The sequence below is a fragment of the Pseudopipra pipra genome, chromosome 3 (genome assembly GCF_036250125.1).
Source record: "Pseudopipra pipra isolate bDixPip1 chromosome 3, bDixPip1.hap1, whole genome shotgun sequence".
NCBI classification, from domain to species: Eukaryota; Metazoa; Chordata; class Aves; order Passeriformes; family Pipridae; genus Pseudopipra; species Pseudopipra pipra.
In genome coordinates, this window is record NC_087551.1 from 59,849,131 (window position 1) to 59,866,993 (window position 17,863).

General features: G+C 39.3%; 2 protein-coding genes across 3 annotated transcripts in view; both read left to right on the top strand.

The window, feature by feature from the left end:
• Positions 1 to 722: 722 nt before the first annotated feature.
• On the top strand, positions 723 to 17,726 carry LOC135410677 (trace amine-associated receptor 2-like; the record flags this gene model as incomplete). The annotated part of the gene is given in 6 exon segments (XM_064647387.1): positions 723 to 849; positions 852 to 1,295; positions 10,810 to 11,002; positions 11,004 to 11,046; positions 11,049 to 11,102; positions 17,478 to 17,726. Coding segments are annotated over 6 exon segments (1,110 nt in total), but the record flags the coding sequence as incomplete, so codon positions are not given.
• The window catches only part of STX7 (syntaxin 7), a 36,471-nt gene continuing 36,190 nt past the window's right edge, over positions 17,583 to 17,863 (top strand). Inside the window, exon 1 of one of the 2 annotated variants that reach the window (XM_064649459.1) lies at positions 17,583 to 17,722. The gene's annotated coding sequence lies outside the window, so the exon portion shown is untranslated. The remainder of the gene's footprint in view (positions 17,723 to 17,863) is intronic. The other variant, XM_064649462.1, reaches the window with a different exon arrangement.

Genomic DNA, 17,863 nt, shown 5'->3' on the forward strand with positions numbered 1-17,863 from the left:
AACTGATTTGTGTCTCTTAAGACGATCATTTAGGTGAGTAGCTCATTAACTGAAATCTTCAAGAAAGCTAAAGTATGACAGTTTGCATAGCATTTCTCCTATAGAAAAAATATCAATATTCTAAGATTAAGGAGACATATAAATGTTACATAATATTTTCAGATTGAAGTGACTTGAGAGGTTTCTTTGTCCATGCACGTTTTTCTTCTATCAATTTAAATTTACTAATATTACGATTTATATAAAATACAAGAACAATATTTTACAAAATGCTCCAGATACAAAATAAGATTTATATTATCATATAATTTATTGATTTAAGAGGTAATTAAGTTTATTTTCAACTGCTTTGTTTTAAATATTACTTGCAATTAATTTTATAATGGCTTCCAGTTACTAGATTTCAGGTACCGTTTCAGAAGAATAATTGGTTGTAGTCAGTCCCTATTTAAGGCGAGAGAAAATTCCCCTCTGAATTACAGCATTTCGCATAGTAATTGAGTTCATAGTCTTGACTTATTTTATCTTGTATTCTCATGTTAGGATTTAGAATCTTTTGGAAACTCATGAGAATTAAATCTGCTGATGGAACTGCATCTCTAAATGAAAAGTTTAATAAAGAATTGATTATGCTTTCTCCGAATATCTCGAGGGATTTGACTGATTGCTCTGAGTTTGGAAACAGATCTTGTCCGGAGAGTTTTAGGTCAGCAGGAGTATGAGAGACACTATATCTGTTCATAACTGCAGTCTTCATTCTCATCATCTTAGGGAATTTGACCATAATAATTTCCATCTCATATTTCAAGCAGCTTCATTCTCCGACCAGTTTCCTCATCTTATCCATGGCCCAGATTTCCTGCTGGGCTTTGCCATTATACCCTACAGCATGGTGAGGTCTATAGAGAAATGCTGGTTTTTTGGAATTATATTCTGCAAAGTTCATTACAGTTTTGACTTGATGCTCTGTTTAGCTTCCATTTTCCATCTTTGTTCCATTGCCATGGATCGGTTTTATCCAGTCTGCCATCCTCTGCATTACACCAGCACCATGACTGTCACAACCATAAAACAAATTGTAGCAGTCTGCTGGTCAGTGCCTGCTGCTTTTGCTTTTGGTGTGGTTTTCTCAGAAGTTTATGCTTCTGAAATTGAGGGCTATGAAAAGCTAGTTAAATGCTTGTGCCCTATTGTGTTCAACAAACTGTGGGGGGCTTTTCTATTTACAGTTGGTTTCTCTGCTCCTGCTTGCATTATGATAGGAATTTATGTTAAAATGTTTACAGTCTCCCAAAGGCACACATGGGAGTTGAGCCAGGCACACAGGCACTCAAAAATTGATAAGAAACATGAGCTTTCTAAGAATAAAGATAGGAAAGCTGCTATGGCCTTGAGTATTGTTATGCTGGGTTTCTTAATATGTTGGTTTCCTCATTTTTTTGTAATCTTAATTGATCCATTTTTAAATTTCTCTGTTCCTGTATCTCTGTTCGATTCTGTAAACTGGCTTGGGTATTTAAATTCTTTCTGCAATCCATTAATATATGGATTTTTCTATCCATGGTTTCGGAAAATGTTTCTTAAAAGGCAAAATATTTAACCAGCATTTTCATACAATAAAACTTTTATCTGAAGATCAGTCACAGTAACAGATTCTATTAGTGACAGTAGCTCTAGAAATGAAGAAACAGTGGCTTACTGGATATTCATGGTTCAGTCAAAGCCTGAAATGTATAACATGAATTTTATGAGTCAGCTCTGTAAAATTCTCTCTAATAAATCATTTATTACCTCTAACCTATCATTTCTGTTGAATTTTCTCTAATAAATCAGACTAATTTTATATGATATTTATTTATCACTTGTTTTCACTCTTAATGCCTTGATAGTGTTTTGGAAGTATGAGTCTTTCTAGAAACCCTTAATGCATTGATTTGGGTTTTTTTAATTTCAGAAATTATTTACATGCAGCCCATAAACTCAGTATTTCACTTCATCTTGTATGCGTGCAGCTAATCTTTCTAGGGTTCACCATTAGTAATCCTAAACTGAATACATCCAGGCTCATATTGGTCTTTGTCACTCCTTTGTAAAGGGGACAGATGTATGGAGTTTACTGTTATTCCCAAGCAAATAGAATGGGAGTGTAATTTTGGCTTGAAGTTGACCTTTTCCTGAAAATAATAGAATCAAGTTTTCAGCCCTTATTTCTTGTGCGCTTCATACTTGGGAAGGAGTACGCAGGAACAAGAGTATGGCTCATACTCAGGTATGTTCTTGTCCTGCCTTTGCTTAGATGTCAGGCTCCAGATGTTATAAAATACACTTGCTGACATCCAACCACACTGTCACACTGAACTGGAACATCTGATTGAGGTCCTTGCCATGCTGAGCTCCCTCTGAAGTCAGAAAGAGGTATTGTTAGCATTCACGTTAGTTACCTGCTTAAAATAAGTTTGGCTGAGTTGTCATTACTGAATGCAGCCACTGCAATCTTTTTATTGCGAATTGTACCTCTGATTTACCTTTTGTGGTATGCATACAGTGTATACTCTACCCTTATCAAACAGTGACTACCACAAAGCTATCCATGTTTATCCACTTCTTGACTTATCACATCTATACTAGCATGCCACACCAGTGATAAGAGCTTGTTTTCTTTGCTGAGAACTTTTTCGTGGATCTGTAACACATACTATTTTGGATTTGGAGAATTCCAGTTGCACACCAACTCTGAAATACTTAAGACGGCAAGGAGCTGGAAAGTCACAGACTTATCTGAGGTGTTGCATAAGGCTCTCACCTTTCACAATAGAAACATAAACCCAAAGGCTTTAAGTTGATACAAGTACTTTCTCTGTGCACGAGTATCATTAGCTGAACGGACGGATCAGGACTGGATGCAACAAAGTCTTTAGGTACCTAGAATTTGGATAATATACTGTCCCATACCACTGCTAAATGCATGCCGAGGGAGACCCCTGGATTAAACAGGAGGGCAGCAGGAGCAGTGCTCAGGGAGAGAAAGAAAATTGAGGAGCAGGTTGCTTGCAGCCAGTGACTCAGCTCTAGAGAGCTGGACCTGTAACACAGCCTAGCCCTGACTTTTAGAGCCTGTACTGTTGCCTCAGGTTTTTCTAGACTTAATCTGCAGTGCTTTCCTGAGGACCAGCTCTCTGGACACTGGTGAAGCAGAAGAGCAACTTTTTGCATACATTTTACATGACAGTGGCCAGGGTACCATCTGGGATGTCACCAGGAATTCTTGATTCTCCTTTTGGAGCAGAGCCATATGAAATACACAGTGTTTGGGGATAGTACAGAGAGCCTGCAGTATGTCCACAAAGGCAGGGAGAGGGGAGCTCCATGATCCCATTTATGCAGCAGAGATGGTGTCCCTGCCAGCTGTGCCAGATCATGTCTGCATGAAGCTCAATGCGGCTTCTTCAAGAGAAACTTGATTGGAATTAGATCTAGTTTAATCTAGATCTAGTTAAAACTGGTCCATGAGGGGTTTTTCTTGAAAGCTAACAAATGATATATGTCCCTGACATCCTTCCAGCAGTGAAACCATGAGTCAAGTGATGGATCACAAAAAATTATATAGACCACTAGTCTTAGAGATAACTATAGATCCTTTTTAAGTGTCATCACAAAGTTTGCTGCCAGCAATTAAATCCCTTCTGTTAGTTACACAAGAATGTGTTGCATTAATGTTAGGTGTCTGAGTCTCTAAATACACATTCAGGTATTTCTGAAAACTCTTCTGAGTATTAGATGTCTAGCTGGTGACACACAATGCAACTGGAGATATTTTAAGTAATAATTAAATTACTTCATTAACATGCAGCATAAATCATTCAGAGTCAACCCAACACATTACATTCTCCTATAAGAACAACATTTCTCTCAGACAGCACATCTTCAGGGAACAATTTTGAGCTATCCGTGAGGCTTCAATGTGTCGTGTCCTTCTGTGTGTTCAGTGTGTGCTCTTGGATGTTAAATGAGTATCTAGTCAGTCTTCCTACCCAATTTGCAGCTTACTAGGAGGTCTTCAGTAGTTCTTCCAGCCAAAGGGTCTTGCAGATGTGTCAGATGGTGTAATTTGGCTACTGAGCAACTTAGTGGCATTCCATGCTGTTCTACCTGCTGTTAAACTTGATGCTGGCGCTAAACTTGGTGCTAAAAAAAACCACTGCTTGGCACAAAACCTAGGGAATCAGAATAAAAGGGAATTCTTTTGTGGACCACACGTGCTGCTGTCAGGAGTACCTGACATTCAGTTCAACGGGGTACACCACTTATGTTCAGTTGCAAGTACTACAGATCTCAATTTCTTCCTCTCCTTTATATCAAGGTAAGTTTGTGTTGGGTTTTTTTTTCTGAAACACATGCCTATGCATTAATCTATTTTTCCACCCTATGCAGTGAAATGTTTTGACAGGAATTCTGGTCTATGTCAAATCCAGATGGTGTTCTTATTCCTCAGGGAAGCAGCCAGAAGAGTTAGGATTTCTTGTATCTTCTATTGCTGTGAATTACTCTAGCAAGAGCTAATGTTGCTCTCAGAGGATATATTTCCAATTCTGGCTTCCACATCCAGGCAAGCCCCTCAGTCTGAGAGCACCTCCACGGCCCTTTTCCTTTCTGAAACATCCCAGATTGAACATGTAGGACAGCAAAATATGCTTTAGAGCATTCCAGCTGGGAAATCCACACTCAGCCTCTCTCTTGCAGCACCTTGAACACCTACATTCAGAGCTGTCTTCAAAGCCAGTGATTTTTATTTTAAAAAGTGTTATATTTTTACTCTTAAATAGTTTGCAGCTCAGGAACTTGCAGGTATATCTACAGTGCCTGCTTGTGGCCAGAATAGTTAAATTCACTATTTTTTTCTTTTAATCTTTTCTGTCACAGCCTAAACATTGAGAAAGGATTTCCTACCCTCTTGTGGAGTCCACAGGCAAAAGCAGCTTTAACAAAAAAGTCAACAATATCTTAAATTAAGACAGGAGTAAAAAAACCCAAAACTTTGGGTTGCAGAAACAACAGCTGAAAACTTTGAGAAATAGATTTTTTTAATTTTGCAAGTTCTCTATTGATTTTTACTTTACACCTTAATACTGTGGAGGACTTAAAAATATTTAACATGAAGTTCCAAAACTAGTCCTTCAAGATCTAAATTAAAAATTTTTGGCTTAAAGGCATTAATTTTTCTATTAAAAATTAAAATATGTCAAAGAACTCAGATAAGTTCAGGCAAATTAATGCTCAATAGCCAGCATACATTTTACAATTATAATGTTTTTTGACAAAAAAAAGACAACATTTTAATCGTCTTCAATTAAAATTAAGTAAATTAAAATAATTGTTACAAGAAACTCCTGGCAAAAGGCTATATACAGTAGTAACAGTAACATATTAAAGTAATCAAATTATCTTCCTTCTGGATGAGCTGCATGTCTGCCTTCATGGCTGCAGCAGCAACAAGCATCAATGAAGCATTACAGAGAACACCGACACAGAAAAGGATGTGCAGTGTCTCAAAAGACAGCCATGAATCTTTTTATCTATATATAAACCAGGAACATTCTAGTTCTTCTTGTAAGAAAGGAGGAATGTTTTCACTTTCATTTTGAATTCCGCATTTCCACCAAAATGCAGAATGGAGAAAAAAGACCACTCAAAGCAGCTTTGGATTTTGATAAAGAAAGGATCCCTAAACACACAGAAAAAAAAGCAATCTGGTAGTGCTTTGGGGTGCAGACTAGACCAAGATGAAGAGGCGGAGGAAGGGAGCCTTCTGAGGCAAGAAGGGATATAAAAACAGGCAAATATTTTTTTTTTCACTCTGATTTGGCACAGCCTTTTCTTGCTCCACACCAGCAAACAGAGGCTGTCACTGCAGCAGGTTGCAGACAATGCCAGTTGGGAGGGAGGCTGCTGGCCTCAGTCACCAGTCCCCATCAGAATTGTCCCCCACCCTGTGCTTGGGATCCTGCCCTCAGACACTTTAATTTCAGAGCCTGTGCTGTGACTGAAGTGCACTGACACTTCAGGTACCTGACATCAGCAGAGCTAAGAGCCAGATTTTGTTCCCTCATCCTTCAGATCAGATGTTGAGTGACAGAATTGACTGTCACAGCACTTGTGACTGTCACATTTGTCTCTAGACCTGATGTAACACTGTGATCATGATGGTTTAAAAGCACTTCTGAAGACATAAAGATATGCTTTAAATAAATCAGAAGAGGCAAGGTTTGACTCAAAGGAAGTATTGTGCACTGAAAGGCATCCTTTTCCCAAGAAAACTCTCCCCAACAGTTCTTGTTCTTCTATGTTTAAGTAATTTTGTTTTACCTGATTTTCTTCCCCAGGACTGACTGTGTTGCAATACTTTCGTGAATATCTCAAGTTGCCAAATCATGACTTCATGCAGCTCTGGAGCTCACAGCTGGTGTAATATTGGCTTGACTTTGTTAAGACTTCAGTGCCTAGAAATGCAAGGCTTGGGCTTTGCCCCTGTGATATGTGCATGGGTAGAACCATTCTGTCCAAAATGGGGGGAAATATGTCTGTGAGTGGTTTCATCCATCATCTCCAGATATCCGCTCTCTCACCAGGTTTCTGGTCTACTTCGTGGTCAAAACTGACTTTTCCTCAGTGTTATGCTATGGTCCACGTCACAGCCAGCTCCATTAAATCATGCTGGTAGCTTGGGGCTCTCCTTCAAACTCTACACATCTTGTCATGCAGTTGTGTGTAGCACCTCACCTTCCTATTGGAGTTTTCTCTCTTGATTGTAATTATACTATCTTTGACCAATTGCATTAGATCCCCAAAATTACATCCCTGTGAAATAAGTAATTTTCTTAGATGGCTCATGAATTTTATTCTTGTTCGAATTTAGCGTGGTTTTCTCAGTGCTAAATACTAACTGGTTTGTTTAATTTTGGTTTGCTTTTTTTTGTTGTTGTTGTTGGTTCTTTGGTTGGTTTTGTTGTTCTTGACTGCTTTTCTCCAATAGTTTATATTTTTACCAGCCTCTCAGCACCTAAGGACTTGTGCAATGCTGCCTTCAGGATGGATTATTTCAGCTCTGCCTGCAGACCTATAATTTATGCTTTGTTTGATTCAAGAAAACCTTTGAAAATGGTCATTGCAGGTGCAATATTCAGACTGCTATTTTCAGGGTACTCTACTGCCTTCCTGTAAGAACTTGGTTATGTAGTCATATTAATAATACCTTAATTAGCAGCTCCTGGAATTACTTTCAGAAAACTTTGCAAATACTTATATAGATTCTTTTATCTTTTCAGTATTTACATATACTGTCACATACAGTAACAGGTAACCTATGAGTGTACTTACATACAGCAAAATATTACAATATCCCAAGAAATGTGCCATATTCTAGGAAATGACAACTGACAACACATACAGGATACATTATCCAGATTCTCTGCTGTGTGTAGAGTCACAAGCTACATGGCCGTGACTGAAGAACCACTGTGTCCAACAGCCAGTGAGAACGCTCATGTTTAAGTTGCATGAGGTAATTATTTAGATATCATTATCTGAAAATTAGCACCCTCGTCATCCCAATCTATTAACCAAACTTTCCAAATGAACCAGGAGATCAGAATGGAGCCAGCTGAAAATATTCCATCATCTTTATCTACTCACAGGGCTCCAGACATGGCACTGGGAAACTAACCTCAGCCTGCTGTTATAAAGGTAATTTTTCACTCTGTAGCTGAAAAATTTTTTAAATGTGAGTTGATTTAGGGTATGATAGTGTGGTCTCTGAACAACTGCTTGTTTCTGCATGTGCTGCACTGCACTGCTTATGAAAATTAGTTATCATCTAGGGAGGTGGGTACATTCCCTCAGAGGAATTAAAAGTTAGATATTTAAAAAGGTAGTAAATCAAATATAAATAAAAACCCTGTCATGTTTGTCAAAGCTTGCATGGTCAAAACTTCAATTCTGTCTTCCCAGTGGTTACTGCACAGTCAGGAAAGTGGTTACTTTCCCAAAGGCAGGACACCAAAGTGATAGTTGGGTGCTGCCAGGCAGCTCCTCTAGTGTGTGAGTATAGAAGGAAGATGATCCTATTTGGTGATGCAGGACATTTCAGTGCATCTGGCTTTTCTAATATTATGGGCTGATAATTTTTTTATCAGCCCATAATAATAGTGATAGTGATTTTTATTTCTTTTTGTGACAATTTAGCAGAAATCAATATCTCATTCAAGTAACAGTACCAGTAGTGAAACATTGTCCAGTCAGGGAGGAAGAAAATGTGTTTTCTACAGAGTTTGAAGGTGATGTTTGATAGCCATGGAGCAGCTGTGGACCAGAGCATCATCTCTAATCTTGCAGACCCCACACTGGACAAGCAAGAAAGGAATTGTGGGCAATTATATTGACCATTTCTGCTTTCTTTGGTGGAAATAGCAGGGACTGAGTAGTATCTGTGCAGCCTGGGATCTGTGGTCTGGCTGAAGGTCAGTGATGCACAGATGCCTGGAACAAGCAGAAGATGTGTTAAATGTAGGTGTTGAGGAGATCTGCTTCAACCTGCCATGCGCTCACCTTGCCCCTTGCCTAGGGCAGTTCAGCCACTTCTGCCCACTTTGTGCCACTAAATAATCGCTGAGTGTAAAAAGGCAGCTTTGCGTGGGCCATTTGATGCTTTCCACAGGTTGAACTACTTGGTGGCTTGTATTTCGGTATTTCTTCATTCATTTTGTTCTGCCAGGGCTGTGAAGCACAACACATTACATCTCCCCCCCCCCCCCTTCTTTTCTACCAGCTTAAAATAACTTAAGTTTCTAGTATTTCTTCTAAGATAGGAATTAACAGGTCCTGTTAACACATTGCTTGTTTTGGTTAGATTATTCCCAGCTGACTTTTGTTTTCCTCACTGCAAACAACAGCAAAGTGGATTGGGAGCTCTGAGGAAGGACTGTATTGGTTGTCACTGCAGAACTCTTTCGCAGTCTTGGGATTACTTTTAACACCCGTTATTATTTAATTCTTCTGCAGGGAACTATTGAACCAGAGGATGTCACATTTGACTATTCAACTTTTTTTCTGTGTGTATTTTGATGTTTTTTGTCACATCTTTTGCAATTCCTCTGCTTCATCAGTAAACACTAAGTTCACTACAAACTGCACTTTGGGGCCAAAGTGTTTCATCAGAAAAAATTTTGGACAGAAAAAAGTGATGAGAGAGAATGTTCTGAAGATGAGGAACTATTGGGATTTTTCACTTTATTATGGGATTAATAATTGCAAATTTTTCATAATAGAAAAAAATGAGACAATAAAAGGATAATAAGATCAATAAATTGAAAGAAAAACATTTCAGTTTCCATTAGGACAATCCTAGATTGAAATAAATATATGAGTTGTTAATTTCAAAGATAACAGAAAAAAATCTGAATTTATTCTTTTTATCAATTTTCTGAACTAAATTATCCTTTTTTAATTCTTCTCTAATCCTTCAGCTGAGTAATTTGGACACAGATGCTACAGATGAGGATGCCAGTGAGTTCTTTTCGCTCCATATTCACTTCCACTTCTAACATGGTTTAAGTTGCCACAGCTAACTTACAGAGGTATTGCTTCTAAAACTGATCATATAGGTGTGTCCTATATAAGTACTTGAATGGACAGAACACAGACCAATGCAATTAAAAGCAGGGAAACATAAAAGCGGAAGTTAAATAAAAGTAGGATGCAGCAGGTAGAAGAATTTCTTGTGAGTGCTTTGGACTAGAATTTTCCATAGTTACAAAGCTTATGGTCAAATGTTGCTTTTTGTGTAAGAAATATGAAGAAAAAATACATACCACACGCTATGGAGACCCCCTGTCTCAAAGGTGGGGTGTGCTACACTTAGCAGAATTTTAAACAGGACGGAGTGAATATTTACTCTCCAAACTTTCCCGCCACTCTTCAGTAATGATAAAACACTCATATACAATACAGTAACTTCTTCAGAGATGATCACTTCTCACTACTACAAGAGAGGGCAAAAGCCTGCCCTATGGGCTATATGGCTGTAATACACGTGATGGAAGATTTGGGATTTGGGCACGCTAGCTCTGTGTAGGTCATTTTAGTAGCCTACAGCCTTCTCGTACTATTATATTCTATTTAAAGATCCCAGTCTGACTCTTTTGGAAGCTGTGAGGAAAAAATGCACAGCAAAGGGGCACTGATGATGGCCCTTTTATAAAATCAATAATCCTTTGAAACTGTCTTGTTCTATTTTAAGGAACTCAGACTCAGAGGTTACTTAGAGATATTTAGATCTTAAAAGTTATGTGCAGGAGTTTTAATAAAAAAGACATTGGCTATGCATGACTTCACTGTAGATTGAACCATATCAGATAGCACTCTTATCCTGTTTTTCTGTATGTTTTCCTGTGGATTACTGGGCTGCATAGTACGTTCAATGAAACTTCAGTTTGAGACTGTATCCACCAGTTTTGTCTGAAGAAGGGAGGGTAAAGACAAGGAACATCTTGAGTATGATGAGCATTTTTTAATTTTGTGGTTGCATTCTTAACTTTATGAGTTAATACATGTTAAAAAGCTCTTCTTGTTCCAAAGCATATGGATGTAAATTGTCCTTAATTGAGCCTTTTCTTAATCATGAACTGATCTCTTTTTTCATGACCAGATGAGAAGAGAGAGGAAAAAATACAAAGTGAATCCAACAAATAATGTGTGCAGAGCTGGAGTCTGGGGTTGGGGGAAGGGGGGGCAGTGGGATCTGGGCAGGCTGACATCAGCAAGTCAGGATGATAAACAACATGAGTAGGAGTATTGCGTCTCAGCTACACATAGAGGCATCCAAGAACAAAAGGAAACCAGCAAAGACTCTTTGGGTAGATGTAAGAGTCCATCTTTTGTGTTGGTTGCCCTTTTCTATTGACACCATCGCAGACAGACTTCTGGATTTCATTACTCCTCCAGCTCTGTTTGGTCCTAATTTGATTTGCTTACTTTAGTTCGGTCTGCACTCCTGCATATTGTGCATCTATGTATTTTCCTACCATTGGTTCAGGAAAGCAGTGAAACTTGTCTTAAAGTGTTGGATCTTTCTTAAAATCTTTGTTCAGCAGCAGCTGCATGGTAAAATTTTGTACTATTTATAAGGGAGTTTTTTTCTACCTCACTATTACGAACATTTTATTAGGAAAAAAAAAATTATAGTAACTCTATACAAAATTAACAACCATACAAATAAAATTCTAATAATTAGACCTTTTTTTTCTGTTAATGTTGTGTAAACCTATCATTAGGTTTTGATGCCTTAAGGTCATTTTAGTTTTTTGATTTTTCTAATTTTTATAAGTTTTATAAGTAGTTATATAGTAGAAGTAGATTTAGAAGCAGCAGCATTTCATTCCTTTACCCTTAACACAGAAGCTACATAGATTACCAACCTTGTAATCCTATTCTATGCTCCCCATATCAATTCTACCCCTGAATTCCATCAGGACATGTTTAGTCTCACTCTAAGATAGGCCTGTTCTGTTTGGAGAATGCTTGTATTTTAGCCTAAACCGCAGAACACAGTCAGAAACTGGGTAACTGTGTACCCTTTGTGCTCTGAAGAAGATGAAGATTGATAAAGAGGTGATCTCAAAAGACCCCAGCCCCAATTCCCAAGAGGCAGATCGAGGGTGGTCCAGGGCAAAAGTCAGAGGGTGGAAAAATCTCATATTGGACAGGCAGTATTATAAATTGTAACATCTGTAACAGCGTGGGGTGTGCATCTTGTAACTTTATGCCTAGGCACAAATTAAATCCTTTCCTTATCTTACCTTAAAAACTAAATTGTCTCAGAGTTTTTTTCTCCCTGAATTTTCTTTTTAGGCAACAGTTTGAAAGTTGTTAAAATCTTTAATGCCTCTTAAAAAAAGTAATTCTGTTGCATAGTCATCTTTATATTTTCTGAGTGACAAACACAAGAAAAACAAACAGCTATAGGAAGCATGCAGCTAAGAGCAAGAGACTAGCAGATGCCCTACAGCTTACTAAAAAGAGTGGTCAGTTTTTCACTACATGCAGCAGGCAATTGGATCAGGCTCTACATGTGTAAGAAGCAGACAAAGCAATTGCACAGTAGATATTCTGTAGGAAATCATTGCAATACAGTGATTGTTGTAGAAGCTATATATTTTAATATATGCAATAAACTAATGGTAGAACTCTTTTTCCTCTGTTTTATCTTATCGTTATGTTTTTGTACAGCAAGAACAGTTTCTTTTGCTAGTACAAAATTAGCTACATCTGTGGGACATTGTAACTTGTTCAGACACGGGCTTATTTCAAATCCTTTGTGGTTTTGTCCTTAATGTTAAGACCCTGGTCAGAGAAAATATTAGTATTCAAAATAATTAAAGCTAAAACATATAACTGGAGGAAGGAGAAGAGAAGGAGAGCTTAAATTATATTTTTGGGGATGTCCTGAATACATAGTGATCATAAAATGTTGGTCATCTTAAACTGTGACATTTATGAAGTCTTATGCCTGGAGTTGGAATGTAATTCAATCTCACTTCATTCTCCCACTGGCTGATGTACCCCCAATTTGCTATATTCATTGTTTCTTTGAACATAAGACAAAGCTGCTTCTACTGTTCCTCTGTCTATTCATGTTGTAGCGTGAAGGTAAAAATCCGATTCCCCTACTGCATGCAGCTGTAGATTTTCTGTAATAAGGTTACCAAACCCAAGGCATCAGGCTAAGGACTGAACAGCAGAATAGGATTCTTATAAAAGTTCAGGTGCCAAATTACCACAGAAACATATAGGAAAGCTGTGGTACATGCTGGAAGACCTAGACTGTGGGATGAGTTTTGAGATTAAGACTCTTAAATTTAATATGTACAGGTAGGTGTTTATAATTATGGTAATTGTCTAAGTCCTGATTACAACTACAGCTGGAATGGCTGTTTAAGCTCAGGTTGTAGTCAGTGGGTATTCAAAGGATATGAATCATTTGCTTAATGCCACCTAAGGTGTCGTAGGGAACTTGAGATATCTACACAGAGAGCACCAATGAAGCAGTAGCTGAGAGCAAGGTGGGACCCATCTGGGCATCTTAAATGGTACTAGATGCTTATCTGTGGGGTACATAACAGAATTTTTGACATTTAGCCATGTAGAAATCTCCAAGTCTCAAACTGAGTCTATCCTAGTGACATCTTAACATCTTCCATTGACACCTTCTGCTCTGAACTCACTGCAGCCAAATCCATAGAGAAAGGGAACATCCACTGAGTTTCTACTTGTTTTTTGAGATATTTTCTACTAGTCCTCTACTGATCACAGAGGGTATATGCCATGAACGCATTCAATTGCCCCCCTTTTTTTTTTGGGTCCCACTGCATAATCTGTCTTTACTGTTTTCTTTTCTTCAATGGAGGTGGACGAACCTTGTTCCTGTAATGGGTGACCACTGTCTATGCTGATATATAAGAACTATGCTATAACATCTTGTGACTGTTTCTAGATCTCCTTTTTGGCTAAATAACAGGGCAAATAATGGAGAGGGAAAAGCAGAACCCCGAGTACTGATGTGTACAGTCACAATGGGAGAGCATACAAGTGAGAAGGAAAAGCTGCTAAAATTCTGGCAGTAGCCAAGTTTGCTTTCCTAATTTTCTGACACTACATTTTGCAAATATGCTTAAACAATGTTTACCTCATCTTTGTAACTCCCCTTGTCCCCTTATCTTTGATGTCTGTTTCATTTACCTAGACAAATTCTGTCAAGATTCCTTTGTGTGTTTTTTTGTGGTTTTTTTTTTTTTTAATTCTACATTGTTTCAAAAAGCAATGAAGGTAACTATGAGTTGAAAATTAGGAGTAGGAGAAAAATTATGAGGAGCTGTAAAGTGAAAAATATTAATTGCTCAACAATGACCTCACTTTCCAAATGAAGATCTATTGGATTCTAACAGAGCTAGGTGCTGACCTTAACGTCAATATATTCTCTTACTTTTAATATTTTTCTTCTCTAGATTAGTATTTCTTTATCTGCATAAAATATTGCCATTTAATTTTATACACTTTATAAATGTTTATTATTTCAAAATGATCTGTCTGAAGTTAGAGGGATTATGTATTTGCAGATACTACTTAAAAACTGGGCTTTGAAATAATAATGTCAGCTCATTTCACTAATGCCTATAAAAGTATAATATGTCTTTGAAAATTAAACAGAAAAGCAAAGAAATATTTGAAAATAAGTTGCTAGTAAACATTTTTTTTTTGAGGGAGGAAACATTATCAATATCAGGAACAGAATGTTTCTCTGTTTATTTAAAACATGCTACTATGTTAATTACTGCTACTGGAGAGCAAGTACCAGCCTAAATAACATGCAAATTGTCATTCCTTTTTTTTTTTTTTTTTTTTTTTAACAAATAGGTTTTACAGGCCATTCTGCAATATAATGAACCCATAAAATTGTTCAGGCTAGAAAACCATCATCCATCATAATTACGTACAGTATTAGGTGTATTAGGAAGCTAATCTCATTTCAGAGTCTGGAGTGGATGCTTTTATTAAATTACCAAACAGAGATGATGACAATAAGAGGAATTGTTGCTGATGGTGGAATGCATCAGTAACAACCACCAGGGAAGCTCTGCCAGACGGTTTGACATCAGTACCAAATACTGGCAACATTGTTTTTCCTATCTAAAGCTAAAAGTGTGCAAGTGAAATGTGATGGCAGAGAATGAAATTGGCCCATAAGGTAAATTACAAATGACTTGCGCACTTGCTCACACCTTGAAAAGAGGACACTCATCAGGAATATGAGGCCAGGGTTGGGCTGCTTCCCCTTCATTTCATCACACATCATGCAGGCATGGAAATGAGTGCCTTATTTCTGCGTCACTGGTGGCCCCAATGCTTGTGCCACCCACGCTGCTGGGCCTGTGCGTCTGCTGGTTTGGGGCCAGGGCAGGAGAAGGAGGTGGGAGGCAGGAATACAGTCAGGAAGGTGGGGCAGATCTGGGTACTGGGCTAGGAGGAAGGTGTGCTCTTTCAAAATCACACCATGCTGGTGTGGCTTAACTTCTAGCTCTTTCAGACATTATATACCATACTGTGCATGGATTCTCAAACAGCACATGGTTGAAGTGACATGCCTTTCTTTTCAGTTTTACACACAATTACTAGAATATAATTGGCAGATACTCTGCCCTTCAGTCATTAAATATCCAGAGCATCCTCCATGGTGACTAGGCATAGTAAGGTCTCAACATTTTCCCCTTTTTTTCCCCAGAGCTTTCCCCATTTCATTTAATTGTTTGAAATTTGATCATGCTCCATAAGAAACAGGAAACATAAATGGACACATGATTCTGAACTCAATCCCCAGGTAATGCTTGTGTGGGAAGTCTAGAGAGAAGCCAATGAAATGCATTTAGAGACAAAATGGTGTAGCAGCACTCCCTTTCAGGAACTCTGATAGTAACACTTAGAGACAGCTTCTTCACAGGGCCTGTCAATACACTATTGCTAGCAGAAGAAATTGAAAGAATTTTCCTGTTTTATTTAGAAGTGTGAAACAGGGCATGTTCTCCCAGTCAATGGCTTTCCTATAAGAGTTAACAAAAATCTTCTGAGGGCGTAACATGTTCTTAGCAGTATCTGATCAATGGTCTAGTAACTTTCATAATTATTTTATTATTATATTAAAAAGCTATTTAAGTATTTTTACAGTACAAATAACATTTCAATGAAAAGTTTGTTTTATAGTCCATCTTTCCCTCCCAGGTTGTAACATCATTGCTGTAACTGGTTGCTTTAAATAATCATATCACAAAGATTTTTACTTATTTAATAATAAAAGGTGGATGCTGATGATAAGTGAGCTAACTGCAGGTGAGGACCAGCATTTTCTTCATAAAACACCCAGGAAAGGATTTGGATACCTCCTTTCTATAGAATGAGAATGAACATTGATCAGTAATGATTGTGTATTACTTCCAAGCCTAAAAAAAAGTACCCAAGTGGTGATCTGTAGATAAAGTATTCTCACTGATGAGGGGTCACTTCTAGAATAGGACATACGTTTTTGAAATCATATATAAAAGATGTACTATTCTCTGGAAAAAAGTTGACAGTGATCTCAGCTGAAGTTTTATAAAACAAGAGTGATTGGGCTCAATCAATGAAGTTTTATGACAAACATTTAGGATAATAATCAAGATGAGGCCTTAATTTGGAAGGGAGTTGCATTATACTCTCATTAGTGCACCATCTAGTGGGATCATCTTGGATCAGCTTCGGTATGTCAACAGCATGGGGAAAACACCTGTCCAGATAGTAATGCTAAAATCATTGCTAATAACCTATTAAAAGTAGATTGACCATGTATACAGCACTCCTGCAACAAAAAGGCATATCAGAATGTTTTTTTCCCTAGTAACTTTAATTCATGAAAGTGAGAAAATGACATTTCCAAGCATCAGTTAACATAAGAACTATTTGTAGGCATCCGAGTCTTGCAGGTTAGGTTGTCTCTCCTTTCAGCACTTGCAGACCCATTGAGAACCTTGTAAAGGGTAGTCTTGTTTTTTCAGATCTTTAACTTCACTCCATTGTGTTGGTAGTTTAATGGACTTTTCTATTTTTATTTGATTAGGATGCCTATTAAGTTTTCACTGCTCCAGCTATTTCTAAATCTTAGCAATCACCAAGATCTATGATGAAGCAGAAACAAACTTGCACTTCTCAAATTCTGCAGCTCTTCCCTAGGTGAGGCTAGGCTTTGCAGAGGCGGCAGCATTCCCAGCAACCGGGTGCTGTGGGATGTTTGCTGTGGATTTAATGTGCACGGGGATATCCTCCAGATGAAGCAGCCCAGCCCCGGGGCTCTAGGAAGCATTTGGCCCTGACATTTTCGCTTTGAAGAAGTGGGGAGCATGAGGAAGCGCCTCAGCTGCCGTGCAGGCTGAGGTGAGCCTCGGGGCTCACCTGCCTCTCCTGCTCAGGCGGCTGGGTCAGGAGGAGCCCTGGTGCCGGGGCTACTGCCCTCACAGCCACCCGCGGCCTCCTCCTCCTCCTCCTCTTCCTCCTCCCGAGCCCAGTCCTGGCAGGCGTGTGAACGCGCCCTTCTTTCCTCGTGTTCCTGGCATCACTTGCCCCCTCTCTCAGCTGTATATCATGTACCTCTGCATTTAAAGGCACCTTTAAATAGATCTACAGTTTCCCACTCACTTTCTTTGAAGTGTCCATTCCCATTTGGAGAAGAAATGATCCAAGCTGAAGGCGGAGCTGCAAAGCAGGGTCTTAACGTAGCAACTTCGTATTTTTCTCTGCAATATCGTTTCCTTGTTCATGTTTACCCCTGCTTCCGGATGCAACAGTATCTATTCCCTACATTACACTCTCCCCACTCCCTATCCCCATTTTTTCCACTCGCACAGGGCTGCCCCTCTCCCCCCGGACGCCCCCGGGCCCTGCAGCAGCGGGGTCCCCTCGGAGGCCCGAGCGGCGCCACGCCCGCTCCTGCCCCGGCCCGCCCTGCTCTGGCACCGGCCGGGCAGGGCCGTACCTCCCTTCGCCGTCACGGCGGGGCGGGCCGGGCCGGGCCGGGTCCTTCCCGCCCCTCCACGCCCTGCAGCCGCCACCGCCCCCGCCGCGCCCCTGCGAGCGGGTTCGCCGGGGCCGGGTAAGAGCAGCCGGAGCCCCTCAGGGGTGTGGGGGGGTGTTCGCTGTCCCCCCTCCCGCCGGGGAAAGGGGTGACCGGGGCGGTGTCCAGCCAACCGGGAAGGGGCTACCAGGCACGGGGAGCCCGTGAGAGGGCGGCGGG